Source organism: Capricornis sumatraensis, chromosome 11, assembly GCF_032405125.1.
Source record: "Capricornis sumatraensis isolate serow.1 chromosome 11, serow.2, whole genome shotgun sequence".
Lineage (NCBI taxonomy): Eukaryota > Metazoa > Chordata > Mammalia > Artiodactyla > Bovidae > Capricornis > Capricornis sumatraensis.
In genome coordinates, this window is record NC_091079.1 from 80,094,041 (window position 1) to 80,112,729 (window position 18,689).

Here is an 18,689-nt window from a genome sequence, read left to right on the forward strand (position 1 = left end):
TGTGTCTCAAAAAGTTTATGAAGAAGCTGACAAAGTGTGAATAGCAGAGGTGGACATACATTTCAAAGCAACTGTTGGTACTACGATGAACATTTCTCCTTGTCAGTTAACTAACTCTGTATTGAGCTCATTTCCATCTGCCCAGCAGTACGATTCTGGGGAATCCCAAAGTAGGTGGGAGGCTGCACAAACTTAAGGATGGATGCAACCTGACAACAAAAATACAGACACGATTTTTAAGCTAGGCCATTCTTCCAGGTGTTGAGATTCTTGTACAAAAGAACAGTCAGATTACTTGATGCATTTGCAGTGGGATCAGTAATATCCATGGGGCCAAAGTAAGTGTCCAGGGACAATGGTTCAGGAAGTGCCCACTGGCACTGGTGAGGGGGTGATCCTGTAGCATGATCTTAACTGTGTGTTCTTCCTCTTTGCTTCTCTATGGTTCTCCAGCCTCTCCAAAGATCCGACAAGCCACCCAACATCCATCCATTTTCTGCTTCAGTTAGTCAAAGTGGGGTTCTATTGTTTGCAACCAAGAAGACCAGCCAGCTTGGCAATGATATAAAGAATGAGTTGTAAATGACCTCAGTGAAATGAGGAGAATTCTAGAACTAGTTTTCCAGCCTAACTGGGGCCAAAAGCGAGTGAACATTCTATCAGTGTTTAAAGATGGAAATCTGGAAGTCCATGGTATGTAGCAGAAAAGCAATTAACTGTGTTATCTTATAATCACTCGGATTCAAAGAACTTCTCCTGCTACCAGAGAAGCCGAGAAATGTATAAAGAGCATCATGTACTCAAGGCCCACGGGCTGAAGTGAGTGCTTCTAAGGGCACTGTTGGCTTAGGAAGAAAGTGACAAACCGGCACCCCTGAATTCTCGGTTCAAGGTGTGGGGTGCAACACAAGGATCAAAGGCCACTCCAGACTGGTAGGTGCCACCTTTAGTAAGCAAGAAAACATACACACGAGGCCTGTCTTGGGCAGTTGCAAGATGATGAGACCTCCGCACCTGCCCGCCAGAATCTTAAAGGTTTATACAGAGGCCTTAACTGGGCTCAGTCACACAGACCATCCACTGGCTTCGGTACCGCTTTACTATCTCAAGGCTGAAGGTGAAAACCAAAGGTACAGACTGATCCTGCAGGCTGCCAAATTATATCAGTTAAATTTGCTTCCCTTTCGTATAAGAGATCGAACGATATAGTGATAAGGAGGGATACTGTGATGAGTGGGACCTCAAGATGTGACGTGGGGGTACACGACAAGGTTCAGAGTACCCATGCAGGATTCTGAACCCACAGCCCTCAAGGCAGACCCTCATCCCTTTTCTGCTGGGGCACTCCTCTGAAAGATATACTTTGTAACAAGCAAATAAATAGCCTCATACCCATTCCCACCATTCTTCAATGTCTTCATCTGTAGGTAGAGTTCTACCCACTGTGCTCTGGAACAGTTAAGTCAAACTAAATCTGGGAAAAGGATTATATATTGTTTATAAGACACTATACATTTACATTGGTTTGAGGGTGCTAGATTATGGAGGAAAGGGCGAAATTTTAGATGGGGCTAAGATATATTGACACAAATGTATTGATTCTAGATTTAATGTGGTAGCTTCAGAGCTGGTCTTTTGGGGGTCAGATGATCCGTGGGTTTTTAACAGGGGCTTGGTGGGATCTTGTTGGAGAAGATAATGGGGAGGACATAACCCATGAGCTAGACCCTGGCAACTGGAGTTCTCTCATCCCCTCTCCTGTCCTTGGAAGTTATGTTCACTGGCTTTCCCAGCCCTAGAAGCTGCCCAAGACTCATAGTCTGCCCGAGTACCATACTGGCTTCCTGGATAAACATTTTTATGGTTGAAGTAGTCAAATGAAAAATATTAGAGATCTCCCTCTACCATAGCAGGAAATCAAAAGCAATACTGCAGATGGGGCTTTCAGAGGTAAGTAATGCCCATATTCATGGGTAGCATTTCTTGGCATCTGTCCATTTTAACTGGATAGGTTATTAATATATTGTCTTGAGCGACCTTAATCAAATGTATAAGGTAGTTTTCCAGGTGAGGTCTCTTTAATGCAACAAATATGCAGCTTGAATCTGGCCAATGCTTTTTCCTCCAAAAGGAATTTCCTTTCACCTTAACAAGGAGAGCAACATGTCTTCACCAACTTGCCTCAGAGCATTCTCAGAGTGTTTCCTGAAACAGCAGCAGCAGCAGCCCCTGGATATCTGTTAGAAAGGCAAATTCTCCATCCCGCATCAAACCTACTAATTCGGGAGGTGGGGTCAGTGATCTGTGTTTTAACAAGCCCTACAGACGATTCTGATGCATGCTAGAGGGTGAGGAACACCGCCTTAGAGTAACATCAGCTCTTCAGCTCTGTGCCTTAATTTCATTTGACCAGAGACTGGAGACTCTAAGCATATTACTGTTTCATGGGACATCACACTAGCCCGTCTTATTCAGGACAGAAAGCTGGTGAGGCCATAGATACATTCCAATGAGGTTGTTAACCCTACATAACAAAAGGGACCTCCCACCTTGATTCTACTAATGGTTCCTGGCAGACACTGGACACATCTATGGAACACCTGGAGATAGTCAGCCCAAGACCTCTCATGAACTGGGTGTTATCTGCTGATTTACTTATGACATCAGGTGTAGCCAATAGCATTCCTTCTTCAAGTGGCCGGAGTAGAACTCAAAAGACAAGGAAAAGCTATAGCTCATACCCTCAGAATGCATACTTCTGCCATACTACACCTTTTCCTTAAAACACACTGGCTAGCTCCCCATGCTATAATCACATGATAATGGAAAGAACCATAGCATGGACCTGGGCTTGCTGTTGCTGTAAGATCCTGAAGAGAAACTCTGGGTTAGATGGCTAATAGAGAGGAATCTAAAGAGGAAAAATATTTTTATTTTAAAAAATATCAAAATATGTATAGCTAAGCCTCTGCAGAGTGCTCTTGTGGTAGTGTCTTGTCTATACCTTGCCTCCCTTTGTCCTAAAACTGAAGATTATATTAACATTTGTTACTTTTCTGAAGCCCCTGGTACGTGGAAGAAGCCACTTTACTAGTGACCAAGGCCAAGTGACTGTCAAGCATCTGATTCTGAGCTTAGGATTTGTGCTTTCTACTTCTGGTGATATGCACAGTAACTCAAGAAGTGCTAAGAGCTTTATTTCCTACCTTAATATGTCACCAAAAAGAAATCCAAGTTCCAGTGATAGTAATGAAAACAGAGAATGTGAAGAAGTTTAAAAAATGGCTGAAACAAAAGTGGTGCACCGTAGCTAGGAAACAGACTCACTAAAGAGCTAAAGGGGTCCTCAACTGTTTATACTTCACAGAGCAAATACTTTCAAAGCGGTTACAAGAGTCTAGAGTAAATTTTTGAGAATGTTAATTGACTAGTATATAATCAAGTGGTGAAAACTTTGCCACTTATTATCATGAATGTGACCAATCTCAGGCAAGTCAACTTCTTTTTTAAAAACGCAAAGCAGGGCCTGGGATATAAGAAAAGAATAATAAGCAGAAATGTGCATTATTTCCACAACAGAAAACTTATTACTTTTAAATTACTTAGGTAGCTCAGCAGTATAGAATCCATGGGTTTGATCCCTGGGTCAGGAAAATCCCCTGGAGTAGGAAATGGCAGCCTTGCCTGGAGAATCCCATGGACAGAGGAGCCTGGCAGGCTACAGTCCATGGGGTCGTAAAGAGGTGGACACGACTGAGTAGAGCATAACTGCAGCAACAAAGCAGTGAGCACTATACATTTTAAACTATTTCTCCAAAAGAGCGTTCTTTTGGAAATTAAACAAATATATATTAAGTTCTTGGCACTGCAAAATAATCTATCCACTGAAGAGTCAATTTTTAAATTTAAAATTTGTTATTTAAGGGGATTTAAGTAATAAATTTAAGCAAAATTAAGTAACAAATTTAAGTAAAATTTGTTACTTAAGTCCCCCCTACTTAGAGGAACTTCCCCGGTGGTCCAGTAGCTAACACTTGGTGTTCCCAGGGGGGTCCAAGTTGGATCCCTGGTCAGGGAACTAGATTCCACATGCCACAACTAAGATCCAACACAGCGAAACAAACAAATAAAAATAAATATTAAAAAGAATAAACTTATAACTTAGAGAGTGTGGCCAAGATGGTGGAGCCAGAAGACTTTTGAGCTCACCGCCTCCCAAATTACAGCTATGTACACAGCAACTACGGATGAACACAACCTGAAGACTAGCAGAAAAAATTTTCCACAACTAAAGACACAAAGAAGGAACCACAATGAGACAGGTAGGGGAGGCAGGGACACAGCACAGTCAAGATCGACTCCCCAGGGTAGGCAACCCACAAACGGAAGGATAGTCACAACTGCAGAGGCTTTCCCCAGGAGTGAGCGTCCTAGCCCTACATCAGCTCCCTAACCGGGGGTCTCACACTGGGAAGATGAGAGCCCAGGATCCCCAGCCTTAAAGGCCAGCAGTGCTGCACAGAGGAAAGCTGGAGAGGTGCAAGAAAGAGATATTCCACGCTCAAAGGGCACATACAAAACTGCACACACTCCCAGTGCCAGTGCCGAGGCAATAATGTGACCGGTAAGACCACCTTGCTGATCTTAGCCTCCCAGAGAGGCAGAAGGCAAGGGACTCCTCCAGGGGAAATAGACACTGGCGGCACCCACTTGGGGAGCTCATTCTACCACGAGGACAATGGTGTTGGCAAGTGCCGTTTTTGAGTCTTCCCTCTAGCCTATTCATGGTGGGGGGTCCACTACCACTGGTGGCCACCAAACAAGGCAGGGATGTGGCAGCCAGTAGGGCCAGGGACCAGACCCACCTACCGGGGTGCCCACAGTAGTCAGGCCTGTCACACCAGGAGGACCCACACAGTGGACACCCTCAGAGCATATGGCCCTGGAGACCAGAGAGGAGTGTTCTGCCAGGCCCCATGGGATGTCTCCTACATAAGACCAGTTCTCCAAGACTGGGAAACATAACTGACCTACTTAGTACATAGAAACAAGCACAAGGATTTGGCAAAATGAAGAGACAGAGCAATATGATCCAAATGAAGTAATAAGACAAAACCTCGTAAGAACTAAGTACAGTGGAAATATGCGATCTACCAGATAAAGAGTTCAAGATAATGACCACAAGATGCTCAAATGAATTCAGAAGAATGGATAAATACAGTGAGAAATTTAATAGAACTTAAAATTATAAAGAAGAATTAAACAGAACTGAAGAATATAATAACTGAAAGAAAAAAATATACTCCAAGAAATAAACAGCAGATCAGATAATACAGAGGACCAGATCAGTGAACTGGAATACAGAGTAGTAAAAATCTCCCAAGCTGAACTGAAGGAAAAAGAATTTTTAAAAATGAGGATACTTTAAGAGACCTCTGGGACAGCATCAAGTGTACTAACATTTGCGTTATAAGGGTCCCAGAAAGAGGAGAGAGATAAAGGGGCAGAGACTTTACTGGAAGAAAACTTATAACTTGAAAGACTATAATTCACTTTCAGGTACACCTTGAACAAATATCAATGAATGAATACATAACAAATATACAAACTAGAGTAATAAAATTTAATATCTACAAGCTGCATTCTCAAGGAAAGGTAATAATCACAACACAACAGTCTTCCCATGGTCTAAAAGAACCACATCCCTTTGTGGAAGGCTCTCCTGAAATCACAATATACTAGACTGTGGAATGTCAAGGAATGGCCCTAGGAACCTTGCGCCTATCAGCAGAGACTCCTAGGAGAAATATTGTCCCCTATTTCCATACAGGTCTAACCTTGATTCTGCAGACTCAGAAGTGGTCAAGGCGCTCTCTCTTTTAATGCAGAACAACGTCAGGAAGGAAGGTAAGTTTATATCTTCATTTAAAATGCAACAGTGGCCATTATACACACAACTGATCTGGAATACTTTTCCATATCTATTTCACTTTAAATGACTCAATACATGAGTTTCAGAATAGTTACACTTATTTTCAGAAAGTCTTCCCTAAAAAAATACAGAGGTTAGTCATATTAAACATTTCGTTTTGAATGGGATAGAAGTGGGGTTCACTAGACTCATCAAAAAGCAGATGAATATGTTTAGAAACCAATGCCCAATAGAAGCTGACTTTTTTCTTAAAAGTCTGTTTATACAGTTTTTCTCCATCCCCTTATTCCTAACTGAATAGAGACATTTTAATAGTGCATATTAACAGGTGAAAGGAAAGGGTTTTTTTGGCTCACTTCCCTTTAGACCTTTCAAAAGTAGAACAACCACATGCTGTTCCAAACACAATACTTGACTTAGCTTTTGCCTAGGCCTTAACGTAGGCAATTCAAAAAGAAAAATACAATATTCCGGTTTCCATTTTCCCTAGATCAGTCTTAGCTCTTTTTGGATGAAATCAGTCTCTCAAGGGACATCAACCTCATAATTTGAGAAACAATGCTCTAGATATGAAACAAAAAGCAAAACAATGGAAAACCAGCAACCATTTGTTTTTACACTTGGAGAGTTACACTGTACAACATCCTTTTCATTATAAAGCCAAGTAACTTCTCAGAATTGTAAATTAACTCTTTGTAATACAAATTACTTCAGCCTCAGATAATAAAATAAGGGGGAAAAAAAATCAAAGTCCTTTATTTCAGGCAATCTCTGAAACAGAACTAAAGGACCAGGATATCTTGGTCAGACCCTTTGGTCTGTGATAAATTTGACTTAAAAAAAATTTATCTGGAAAGTAAATAACATATAGCACATACAGTAACATATTAATAAGAACCCACAATAATGATTATTTATTACATGCTGTATGTATGTAATCCTTAAGAAGATTTTCAAGTACTTTAAACCAGGGTTCAGCAAATTATAACCTGTGGGCCAAAAATGATGCACTGTTTTTGTAAATAAAGCTTTATTGAAACACATCCACACTCATTTGTTATTTGCTACAACTGAGGAGTTGAATAGCTGTGGCAGAGACCGAATGTTTTGCAAAGCCAAAATTACTATTTCGCCCTTTACAGAAAAGTTTGCATTCCCTGTTCTAAACGAGTGGGTCTCAAAATTTAATGCTCATAAGAAACACCTGAACAGCTTGTTATCAGTTTCCTGGGCTCTACTTTCACAGATCATGGTTCAATAGGTTGGGATGGGGTCCATGAACCTGCACTTCCAACAAGCTCACAAGCTGCTGGTCTATGAACTAAACTTTGACAAACCACTTTGGCCTAAACCATCTCATATAATCACAGATCAACAACGACCACAAATTCTATAGAACAGGATAGTCATCACACATAATGGAAACTAAGGCAAAAAAGAGGAAGGAAATAGATCTCCTGACTTATATGAAATTCATGATAGCTATGAAGGCACAATTGATTGCCACAGTCAACAGATAATTCTTCACCCCCTCATCCTAACATTAGTGATAGTGATAGTGTTGGTAGATCAGTCGTGTCTGACTCTTTGCGACCCCATGAACTGGAGCTTGCCAGGCTTCTCTGTCCACGGAATTCTCAAGGCAAGAATACTGTAGTGGGTTGCCATTCCCTTCTCTAGGGGATCTTTCTGACCCAGGGATTGAACCAGGGTCTCCTGCATTGCAGGCAGACTCTTTACCGTCTGAGCCACCAGGGAAGCCCCTAACATTACACCAGGGAAGCATCCTGACATTGATTCACAGTGAACACTGGAAATTCAACAGGGACCAGCAGGAATCCAAAGCAATTGGGTTGGAGGTGTAAAACCCCATCAGTTCTTCAGAGAAGTTATAAAACACTTAAAAAAAATAAAAGCCCCTTTATATTCCATTATAATTTAATACTTGACTGGACTATAAATACTCAAAGACAACATTTGAAAAGAAATCTGACACATATGGTTGATGATACAGTGGTCCAATCAAAAGATTAATTCTTACATATCACATAGATAAATATAAAATTTAAATTAGTTAAAGGGTTAGTTAAAAATCTAATCCTTTCAATTAAAAATAAATACATGTCAAGCTAGTATGTGAATGAACACAGATGACACAACTGATGTATTTTATTAGAACTAGCTCAGGCAGATCAAAGGTGGCTGATATGTAAACCATCGAAAGATATGAGTGCCTTTCACTTAGACTCTGCAGAAGATACAGAGGAAGGTAAAGATTTGGAGGGAAAATTCTCTTTGCTGATTTATTAGAATAGGAAACATCTCCTTTTCCTTTAGTCAGCCTTTCTTGAACATCTATCAGGCTCAGAGGCATTGTACTAGGCATTAGAGATAGAAAAGAATAAACATCCCTCCTCTCAATGAGCTCACAAGCTCATGAGAGAGCTGTGTAAGTAAGTGTACTACAGCATGTTAAGTACAAGGACACTTGCATAGATTATGTACTATCAGAGTGTACAGTGAGTTGATTAAATATGCTTGGGAGAAAAGTGAAAGAAAGGCTTCAGTAGACATAGAGTTACTTTAACTGAGACCTGAAAAGACTGAGCAGATGAAGAAGGGCAGGTATTGAGGCAGTGGATACAATATATGCAAACGTATGGAAGTGAGAGGGAATAATAGGAATCTGAGTTCTACAAACAGCTCAGTTTGGCTGAAGCAGAGTGTATAATGTGGAAAGGGGAGAGATGGGAAGCTGGACAGCAAGGCAGGGTCACATACAAAGAACGTTGGGTGCCATGTTGGTCAGGTCTATATTTTTCTGGCTTTAGGGAAATAAAGAATTTTAACCCCAGAGAGGACTGCACACATTTGTATATCAATAAAATCACTCTGGCACCACCAGAGGGGACAGACTGAAGCCAACAGATTTTATTTTCGATCTAAAAATTCTGACGAGGCTTTGTATCCAAGGCATGGATGAGAAAGAGAAAGGTAAAACTGATTAGAGGTTAAAAAAAAAACTCCCAGCTTAATTTGTATTGAGGTTTATAAAGCAGCAGCAAAGACTGAAATTAACACATGACATTCTAATCTTAGGGAGTATTTTTTTGTTGTTGTTATCTAATAAGGTCAAGGGTAAAAAAAATACATAAAATGGTTTTAAAATGACACTATGGTCCATGGTGACAGAGAAGACTACATCAGATCATAGTGCTCAAATCACAGTTTCTAGCTTCATAGTGCTCAAATTACAAGCAAATCACAACTTCTTGGGGCTTCAGTTTTTCACCTATATAAATGACACATTCAAAGCTTCTTAACCTTGAGCGTCCCTGGTGGCTCAGACGGTAAAGTGTCTGCCTACAATGTGAGAGACCAGGGTTCAATCCCTGGGTCGGGAAGATCTCCTGGAGAAGGAAATGGCAACCCACTCCAGTATTCTTGCCTGGAAAATCCCATGGATGGAGGAACCTGGTAGGCTACAGTCCATGGGGTCACAAAGAGTCAGACACGACTGAGTGACTTCACACTTCACACACACAACCTGGGCTATAAACAGAAGTATATTTCAATATAATTGGTTTCCTTTGTAATCCTACTCATTTTATTTAAAATTCTGAGAATGCATCAGTGGCACAAAAAAGGATAAGAAACTCTGCATGATATTTAAGTCCCTTGCGTGCGTGCTAAGTTGCTTCAGTTGTGTCCAACTCTTTGTGAGCCCATGGTGGCTACGTAGCCCGCCAGGCTCCTCTGTCTATGGGGATTCTCCAGGCAAGAATACTGGAGTGGTTTGCCATTCCCTCCTCCAGGGAAGCTAGAGCTGAAGCTCCAAGACTTTGGCTTCCTGATGTAAAGAGCCGACTCATTGGAAAAGACCCTGATGCTGGGAAAGATTGAAGACGGAAGGAGAAGGGGATGACAGAGGATGAGGTGATCGAATGAATTCACTGACTCAATGGACATGAGTTTGAGCAAGCTCCAGGAGACAGCAGGGTACAGGCGAGAGTCAGACAGGACTTAGCGACTGAACAAGAGCAACAAAGACTGACGTGGGTTGATATTATTTTGCCTTTCCATTTCCCTTTCTTTTGTAGACTTAGGTTAATGCTGATATTAAGTGATTGCTTGATATCTTTCTTTTACATCCTTAAACCAACTGAAAAGTGACTTATGGAATAAAACTCAATAGTAAGGGGCAAGAGAAAGTTTAGTGCATGAGAAAGATTATATAATGAAGAAATTAGTAGTGTCGGCAATCAAGTAAAGGAGGACATTTCTTGGGTATGTCCAGACACAAAACTACCTGGGAAATAAAAAAAAATAACTCTTTCAGGGGGTCAGAAACAATTGGTTTTAAAAAGACAAGCATAAAACAAAAACTCATTCTTATCATCTTAAAACTACAGTATCTAATAGCAGGGAGGCATCTCTCTCTCTATTCATAATGGTACTTTTCTATAAGGAACTCTAAAGAATCTGAATTTTAAGGTCAATGTCAGCATTCTAACTTCAAATGTATATAGCTATTACATAAAAAGGAAACCAGATTTTAAAAAATTTTTAAGAATGCTATAAGAAATGAGTTATAAAATACATATTAGAGAAAATGCAAATGAATGTTATAATTATTCCTTTAAGTTACTCACACTACTTGATTTAATCAGATTAAACAATCAAAATGGTTCTGATCTCAGCACATCATCTGTTCAGTGCTCAAAATGACAACTTTGCACTGGCTTAGAAATCTACTGAAAGATTACAGTAATACATTGATAATTTGCCATATCTTTTAAAAGAACTTCTACTCAGTAATCAAAAGCCCTCCTATTTCAGACACGAGTCTACAATGAGGTAGCTGAACAACTGTTCAACTAAACAACAAGGGAAGACTGCAAAATCAAGCCTAGTCAGTTTTTAAAGCTGTGTCTATATTAAAATTGCCAGGGTTTCAACTCTTAGAAACAATCTGAGGAAATAAGTCTTTACCTTTCTCAGCCTTTCTGGAGAAAATCTACAAAAACATTTGTCTTCTTTCCTTCACAAAATTTATCATCCTAACAGATCTGAAGTAGAGGACACTTTCCTGTCTCTACAGGTTAACTCTTTCTTCCCACACCTCCCTAGCCATCTGCATATCTCTAAACCAGAGGCAGGCAACTGAGGCACCTGGGGCAATCTTTACTGTCACTCTGCTCCTCCCCTGACGTGTGATTTCTTTTAAGGTTGGGCAGATCTCATGGAGAAGGAAATGGCAACCCGCCCAGTACTCTTGCCTAGGAAATTCCATGGATGGAGGAGCCTGGTGGGCTACAGTCAGTCCACGGGGTCGCAAAGTCGGACACGACTGAGCGACTTCACTTTCTTTCTGTCTTTTTACAAAGACTACTTAAGCACTATACTTAAAAAAAGTCTTAGCAAAACACTATCTACAGCCCCCAAATCTTCTAGTCACTGATTTGCTTCAAACAGGCCCAAGTGAACATAACAACTACTCATGAAAATATGTGTAGTCCAAACACTTTAGTCCAGGCAATAGAAGATTATATGTTCAATGAATTAGTAAAAATTCAGAATTCACATTTTTTACCATGAGGAATTACCAAATTGACTCAGGAGAGCAAAATATCTGCCAGGTGCACAATATTTCAAAATCATTCACAACTATAATTCATAGAGAATGAACCCTATCTTATGCAAATCCACTAAACAAAGCCACAAATATATACAAAATATAATCCAGTAGGGAGATTTAATTTTCAAAGGCATTTATTCAAAGTAGGACTTATTTACAACTTCAAGAAATCCTTTACTGTTATCTTTTTTCAAAAAAAGATTGCATTTATAGCTTATTGCATTTATAGCACAGAGCATAAACTATTCTTCCATAAAGATATGAAGAACTACTCACCTCCATTTCTACAGCAGCAATACTCTGGTCATAATGACCCATCAGATTAGGGAAAAACGTCATGTTGTAGGCCATTTTCATACATCTGGGAACAGTAATTGGTTCACAGGTGAAAAGACTGTGCCCTCTTACCAGGGGTAGAAAAATACATGTCCACAAAAACGTAAACGTTTCCATTCTCTTCAAATTCCTAATTTTACCACATGGCTTGTATTAATCACTCTTCATTCTCAGATTTCCATCCAAAGATAAAAATGTTCAAATTCCTCATTTGATTATTTTACCATTTTGAAGGAAGCTCTTTTTCCTGAAAATGAGTTCTGGGTCAATTACTGTAAAAACAATCAAAAGGGTGTATCAGCAACATTTGTTATCGACTCAAATGCAAACGTCAAAGTGCAGAGTTTCATGCTAGGTAATTAACACCGGGAAAACGACGGAAAATTTCGTCCCATCAATTACTGTTCCACCTGCCTTGGCACAGAATCTATGACTTGCGGAGGAAATCTCATCCCTAGAGACCGGATGACCAGAGGTTCGTGCTGTATGCAACACAGGGTAAAATCGGGGCACTGGATGAGTGAGATGGAGAAAATGGTGGGGTTGGGAGCAAGTTAATGAGGATTAAGAGAACTGTAAAATCTAAAAGGCCCTGTCGGGTGTCTTATTACGCACAAGAAAACTGAGTTGCAGGGAAATTCCTTAAGATCTCACGAGTTCTTAAATTCTTTAAAGACTTTAAAGGGCCAGCTTTTGTGGCACTCTTCTGAGACTAACTTTTTTGTCTTTAAAAAGGCCAACCAGAGGGAGACTTCTAGGATTCCTACTGCGGAGGAGCGAAACGAGTGTTCAAAAGGCTGGGGAGGGCGGAGGGGAGTAGCGATCTCATAGAAAAGAAAAATGAGCAAAGCTGTCCCGGGAGGCCGACGGAGTTTCGGTGGGAGGGAAGCTGTGGGCACCAAGCCACGAATCGTCGCACCCGTCACCCCATCCCCCCAACACACAAACACACACACGTACGTCCCGGGTTCCAGCGCCGGGCAGGGCAACTCACCCCCTCAACCCATCCCCCCCAAACATACACACAGAGCCACGAATCGTCGCACCCCATCCCCCAACACACACACACACACAGCGCCGGGCAGGGCAATGCGCCCCACCCCCGGGCACCTGCCCCAGGCCCAGCGCCGTGCTCCGCGTCCCTGGCCCCCCAGCATCGCAGCGCCCCAGCTTCCTGGGAACCTCGGGCCCGCGCGGACCGTCCGGCCGCAGCCTTTCGCGCACCTGCGGCTCGGAGCGCGCGCCCCCCGCCCACCCCGCACCCCTCCAGGCCCGCGCCGCTCACCCCGCTCACCCTGGCGTCCGCAAGCCCGCCCGCCCGCGGCCACTCGCCCAGTTGACGTCCGAGGAACCTCACCTCGGGCAGCGGTCGAAGGCACCCGTTCCTCCCCGTCCCCGTCCAGCCCACCGTCCCCCCGCGGCCAGCAACGGCTCCAGGGAGCGTCCGGGACTCCGGCCACCGCGGGAGCCGGGAGTCGCACGGCCGGGCGAGAGCTGAGCAATCCCGCGAGACAGCGCCGCCAGGTCGGACGGGCAGGTCCCGGCTTGCGGCGGCGGCGGACCTGGCTCTCCGCCCGGGCCCCACCCGCGCCGCGCCGTCCGGGTCTGGCTCTGGGCTCTGGGCTCTGGGCTCTGGGCTCTGGGCTCTGGGCTCTGGGCTCTGGGCTCGCCCCACCCGGCAGGGGCGAACGGTGTCGCGGGGCGAGGTCCCGCTGCGGGGCCGGGGAGCCCCCTCCACCTCGCCGTCTCTTTTGTGCCGTCTGCAGGGGTTCAGCCTTCTAGAAGGGTTTTTGTTTTTTCTTTTGAAGTTCTTATTGAGTTCCAGATAAAACTTCTTTTAGAAAAACCCAATTTATTTCGAATTTCAGGAGCCAAGAATTCTTAAACGGGGCCAGTTTGCTCTGTAAAGTCAATTGCCCAAGTGACCTTAGACAGAGGGTAGGTAATTTCCTGGGTATCTGTCCTAAAAAAACGGAAAAAACAAAAACACAAAAACCCCGTTTTATTAATTCAGGATATCTGGTCACTAACTGGAGGCACAGGTGGCAATGAGATTTCAGGCCTGGCAGGTCCTGTGGTTTATTTATTGATGCAGAACCGTATTAGAAAGTTGAACTGCTCTAGAAGTCAACCCAGTTTTTAGTACCAACTGTGCCCACACATCATCTAACGGTGCTTCCCTGTTCATCCCTCCTTCCCTCTTGATGTTTGAAAATCACTAGATCTTACTGTCACCAAGTCTGGTCTTTTGCAGAATGTCATACCCCTTTTTTGTCCAGTGGAGTCAAACAGTATGTAGCCTTTTCAGACTGGCCTCTCAGGCTCTTTCACGGAGTAATATTCCTTCATGTCTTCTTGTGTCTTGATAGCTCATTTCTTTTTAGTGATAAATAATAGAAATCACTGCAGATGGTGATTGCAGCCATGAAATTAAAAGACGCTTACTTCTCGGAAGAAAAGTTATGACCAACCTAGATAGCATATTCAAAAGCAGAGACATTACTTTGCCAACAAAGGTGGGTCTAGTCAAGGCTATGGTTTTTCCAGTAGTCATGTATAGATGTGAGGGTTGGACTGTGAAGAAGGCTGAGTGACGAAGAACTGATGCTTTTGAACTGTAGTATTGGAGAAGACTCCTGAGAGTCCCTTGGACTGCAGGGAGATCCAACCAGTCCATTCTAAAGGAGATCAGTCTTGGGTGTTCTTTGGAAGGAATGATGATAAAGCTGAAACTCCAGTACTTTGGCCACCTGATGCGAAGAGTTGACTCATTGGAAAAGACTCTGATGCTGGGAGGGATTGGGGGCAGGAGGAGAAGGGGACGACCCAGGATGAGATGGCTGGATGGCATCACTGACTCGATGGACATGAGTCTGAGTGAGCTCTGGGAGTTGGTGATGGACAGGGAGGCCTGGCGTCCTGCGATTCATGGGGTCGCAAAGAGTTGGACATGACTGAGCGACTGAACTGAATATTGTATTATCTGGATGGACCACAGGTTATTTATCCATTCAGCTCTGATGCAGCCGCCCTTCCTTGCCCTCCTCCAGGAATCCCGCGGGCCAGCCGTTCTGGGTCTCAGGGCCGGGGGTGGGGGTGGGTCACTTCTACTGAAAGACATCTTGGTTGATTTCAAGTATGAGCTCTTATGAATAAAGCTGTTATAAACATTTGTGCACAGGTTTTTGTGTGGAAGTAAGCTTTCAGTTCCTTTGAGTAAATACCAAGGAATCAGCTTGTGTGGTAAGAGTATATTTAGTTTTATATTTGTTTAAAAAGTGCCAAACTGTCTTCCAAGTGGCTATACTACTTTACATTCACACCAGCAGTGCTTAAGAATTCCTGCTTTTTCACGACTTGCCAACATTTGCTATTGTTAGTGTTCTGGATTTTGGTTATTCTAATAGGTATTTAGTGATAGCTCTGTTTTAATTTGCATTTCCCTGATTAAATTTGATGGGAGCATTTTTTCATGTGCTTTTTTGTCATTTGAATATCTTCTTTGATGAGGTGTTTATTAAGGTCTTTGGCCTATTTTTTAATTGGGTTGTTTTCTTATGGTTGAATTTAAAGAGTCCTGTGTATATTTTAGATATCAGTTCTTTATCAGTTATATCTTTTGCAAATATTTTCTCCATGTCTGTGATTTAATGTCTAATTCTCTAGACCTCATCTTTCATAGAGCAGAAGTTAATTGATTTTAATGAAGTACAGTTTATTAATTATTTCTTTCATGGATCATGCCTTTGGTGTTGTATCTAAAAAGTTGTCACCAAACCCAAGGACTTCTAGATTTTCTCATATGTTATCTTCTAGGAGTTTTATAGTTTTGTGTTAAAATTTAGGTCTGTGATTCATTTTTAGTTAATTTTCGTGAAAGCTGTAAGATCTGTGACATTGATTTCTTTTTCTGCATGTGCACATCTAGTTGTTCCAGCACTGTTTGCTGAAAAGATGGTCTTTTCAACTTTGTCAAGGATGAGTTGATTTTATTCATATGGGTCTGTTTCTGGGCCCTCTGTTCTGTTCCATTGATGCATTTGTCTATTCTTTCACCAATACCACGCTACTTTGATTACTGTAGCTTTGTAGTGAGTCCAGGTTGGTAGTACCAGCTTCCAACTTGGTTCTTCCTCAATATTGTGTTGGCTATTCTGGGCCTTTTTCTTCTCTGTATAAACTTTAGAATCATTTTGTCGATATCCACAAAATAACTTGTTGGGATTTTGATTGGGATTTCACTGAATCTTAATAGATTTGGGAACTAAGATCATGGCATCTGGTCCCATCACTTCATGGCAAATAGATGGGGAAACAGTGGAAACAATGGCTGACTTTATTTTCGGGGACTCCAAAATCACTTCAGATGGTGACTGCAGCCATGAAATGACCAACCTAGACAGCATATTAAAAAACACAGACATTACTTTGCCAACAAAGGTCCATCTAGTCAAAGCTATGGTTTTTCCAGTAGTCATGTATGGATGTGAGAGTTGGACTATAAAGAAAGCTGAGTGCCGAAGATTTGATGCTTTGGAACTGTGGTGTTGGAGAAGGCTCTTGAGAGTCCCTTGGACTGCAAGGAGATCCAACCAGTCCATCCTAAAGGAGATCAGTTCTGAATATTCATTGGAAGGACTGATGCTGAAGCTGAAACTCCAATACTTTGGCCACCTGATGCAAAGAGCTGACTCACTGGAAAAGACCCTGATGCTGGGAAAGATAGAAGGTGGGAGGAGAAGGGGACAACAGAAGATGAGATGGTTGGATGGCATCACTGACTCAATGGGCATGAGTCTGAGTAAACTCTGGGAGTTGGTGATGGATAAGGAGGCCTGGCACGCTGCAGTCCGTGGGGTCGTAAAGAGTCAGACACGACTGAGCAACTGAACTGAACAGAACTGAGATTTGGGAAGCACTAGTTGGAGAGTGCTAACATCTTGCCAATATTGAGTCTTCCTATCCCTGAGCATCAGGTATCTTTATTTCTTTTTTGATTTCTTTCGTCACAGTGTTGTGGTTTTCCTCGTAACAATCTTATTTACACTTTGTTAGGTTTATGCTCCAGTATTTAATTTTTAGATATGCTATTGTAAATGGTATTGGAGTTGTTTGTTTTTAATTGGTATTGTATTTTTTATTTCAAATTCACTTGTTCATTGCTGGTACATAGGAAGGGAATGGGATCTATGTTAACCTTGTATCCTACAACCTTACCTGTAGCCTTAGTTACAGGTGTTTTTAATAGATCTTTCCAGATTTTCTACATAGACAACCATGTCATGTGTAAACAAAAACAGTTTCATTTCTTCCCATCCAATCTGTATACCTTTTACTTTTTTTTTTTGGTCTCATGTATTAGCTGGGACTTCCACTACAATGTTGGTAAGGAATAGTGAGAAGGAACTTTCTTCCCTGGTCCCTAATGGTAGCAGGAAAGCTTCTAGCATTTAATATGATGTTAACTATAGGTTCTTTAGTAGAACTTTTATCTTAAATGGGTGGTAGATTTCATCAAGTGCTTTTTCTGCATATATTGATAGGACTACATGATTTTTCTTTACCCTGTTGATGTGATAGATTGCATGAATTTTCAAATGTTGAATTAGTCTTGAATACCTGAGATAAATCTGAAGTCTGCTCTGCTGAAATGAATATAGCTACTCTAGCTTTCTTTTTTGGAGAAGGCAGTGGCACCCTACTCCAGTACTCTTGCCTGGAAAATCCCATGGACAGAGGAGCCTGGTGGGCTGCATTCCATGGGGCCGCTAGGAGTCGGACACGACTGAGCGACTTCACTTTCACTTTTCACTTTCATGCATTGGAGAAGGAAATGGCAACCCACTCCAGTGTTCTTGCCTGGAGAATCCCAGGGACGGGGGAGCCTGGTGGGCTGCCGTCTATGGGGTCGCACAGAGTCAGACACGACTGAAGCGACTTAGCAGCAGCAGCAGCAGCTTTCTTTGTATTTATTTATTTGCTTAGTTTTGGCTGTGCTGGGTCTCTGCTGCTGCGAGGGCTTCTCTCTAGCTGCGGCGAGCAGGGGCTGCTTTCTACTTGTGGTGCGTGGGCTTCTCGTTGTGGTGGCTCCTCTTGTTGCAGAGCATGGGCCCTTAGAGCAGGTGGGCTCCCGGGTTCTAGGGCACAGGCTCAACAGTTGCGGTGCACCAGCTTAGTTGCTCTGCAGCCTGTGGGGTCTTCTCAGACCAGGGATCAAACCTATGTCTCCTGCAATGGCAGGTGGATTCTTAACCACTGAGGCACAGGGGAGCCCCAGCTTTCTTTTGATTAGTATTAGTGTGGCGTATCTTTCTCCATTCCTTTACTTTTAACCTATATGTGTCTTTATTTTTCAGCTGGATTTCTTGTGGACAACACATTGTTGAGGCTTGTGTTTTGATCCATTCTCATAACCTCTGCCTTTTAATTAGTATATTTCTACCATTGATGTTTAAAGTGATTATTGATATAGTTGGATTCATATCTGACATTTGATGCTGTCTTCTATTCATTGACCTTGGTCTTGTTGCTATTTCTGCCTTTCACTTTTTTCTGCCTTCTGTAGTTTTAATTGAGCATTTTGTATAATTCCACTTTCTCTTCTTAGCATATAAATTATTACTTCTTTTCCTACTATTTTTTTAATGGTTGCCCTGGAGTTTGCAATATATATTTACAAGTCATTCAAGTCCACTTTCAATTAACACTATGCTGCTTCAGGAGTTGCACAAGTGCCTTATAATAACAAAGTATTCTTAGTTCCCCTCTCCCACCCTTTATATC

The 18,689-nt window shown here is 42.2% G+C and overlaps 1 protein-coding gene across 1 annotated transcript in view; it reads right to left on the reverse strand.

The window, feature by feature from the left end:
- The window catches only part of FZD6 (frizzled class receptor 6), a 36,151-nt gene extending 22,790 nt beyond the window's left edge, over positions 1-13,361 (reverse strand). The window contains exons 1-2 of the mRNA XM_068983523.1: positions 13,264-13,361; positions 11,847-12,178 (exon numbers count right to left, since the gene is read on the reverse strand). Coding sequence (XP_068839624.1) covers positions 11,847-12,023 — 177 coding nt within the window. The 5' untranslated portion in view covers positions 12,024-12,178; positions 13,264-13,361. The remainder of the gene's footprint in view (positions 1-11,846; positions 12,179-13,263) is intronic.
- Positions 13,362-18,689: the final 5,328 nt, after the last annotated feature.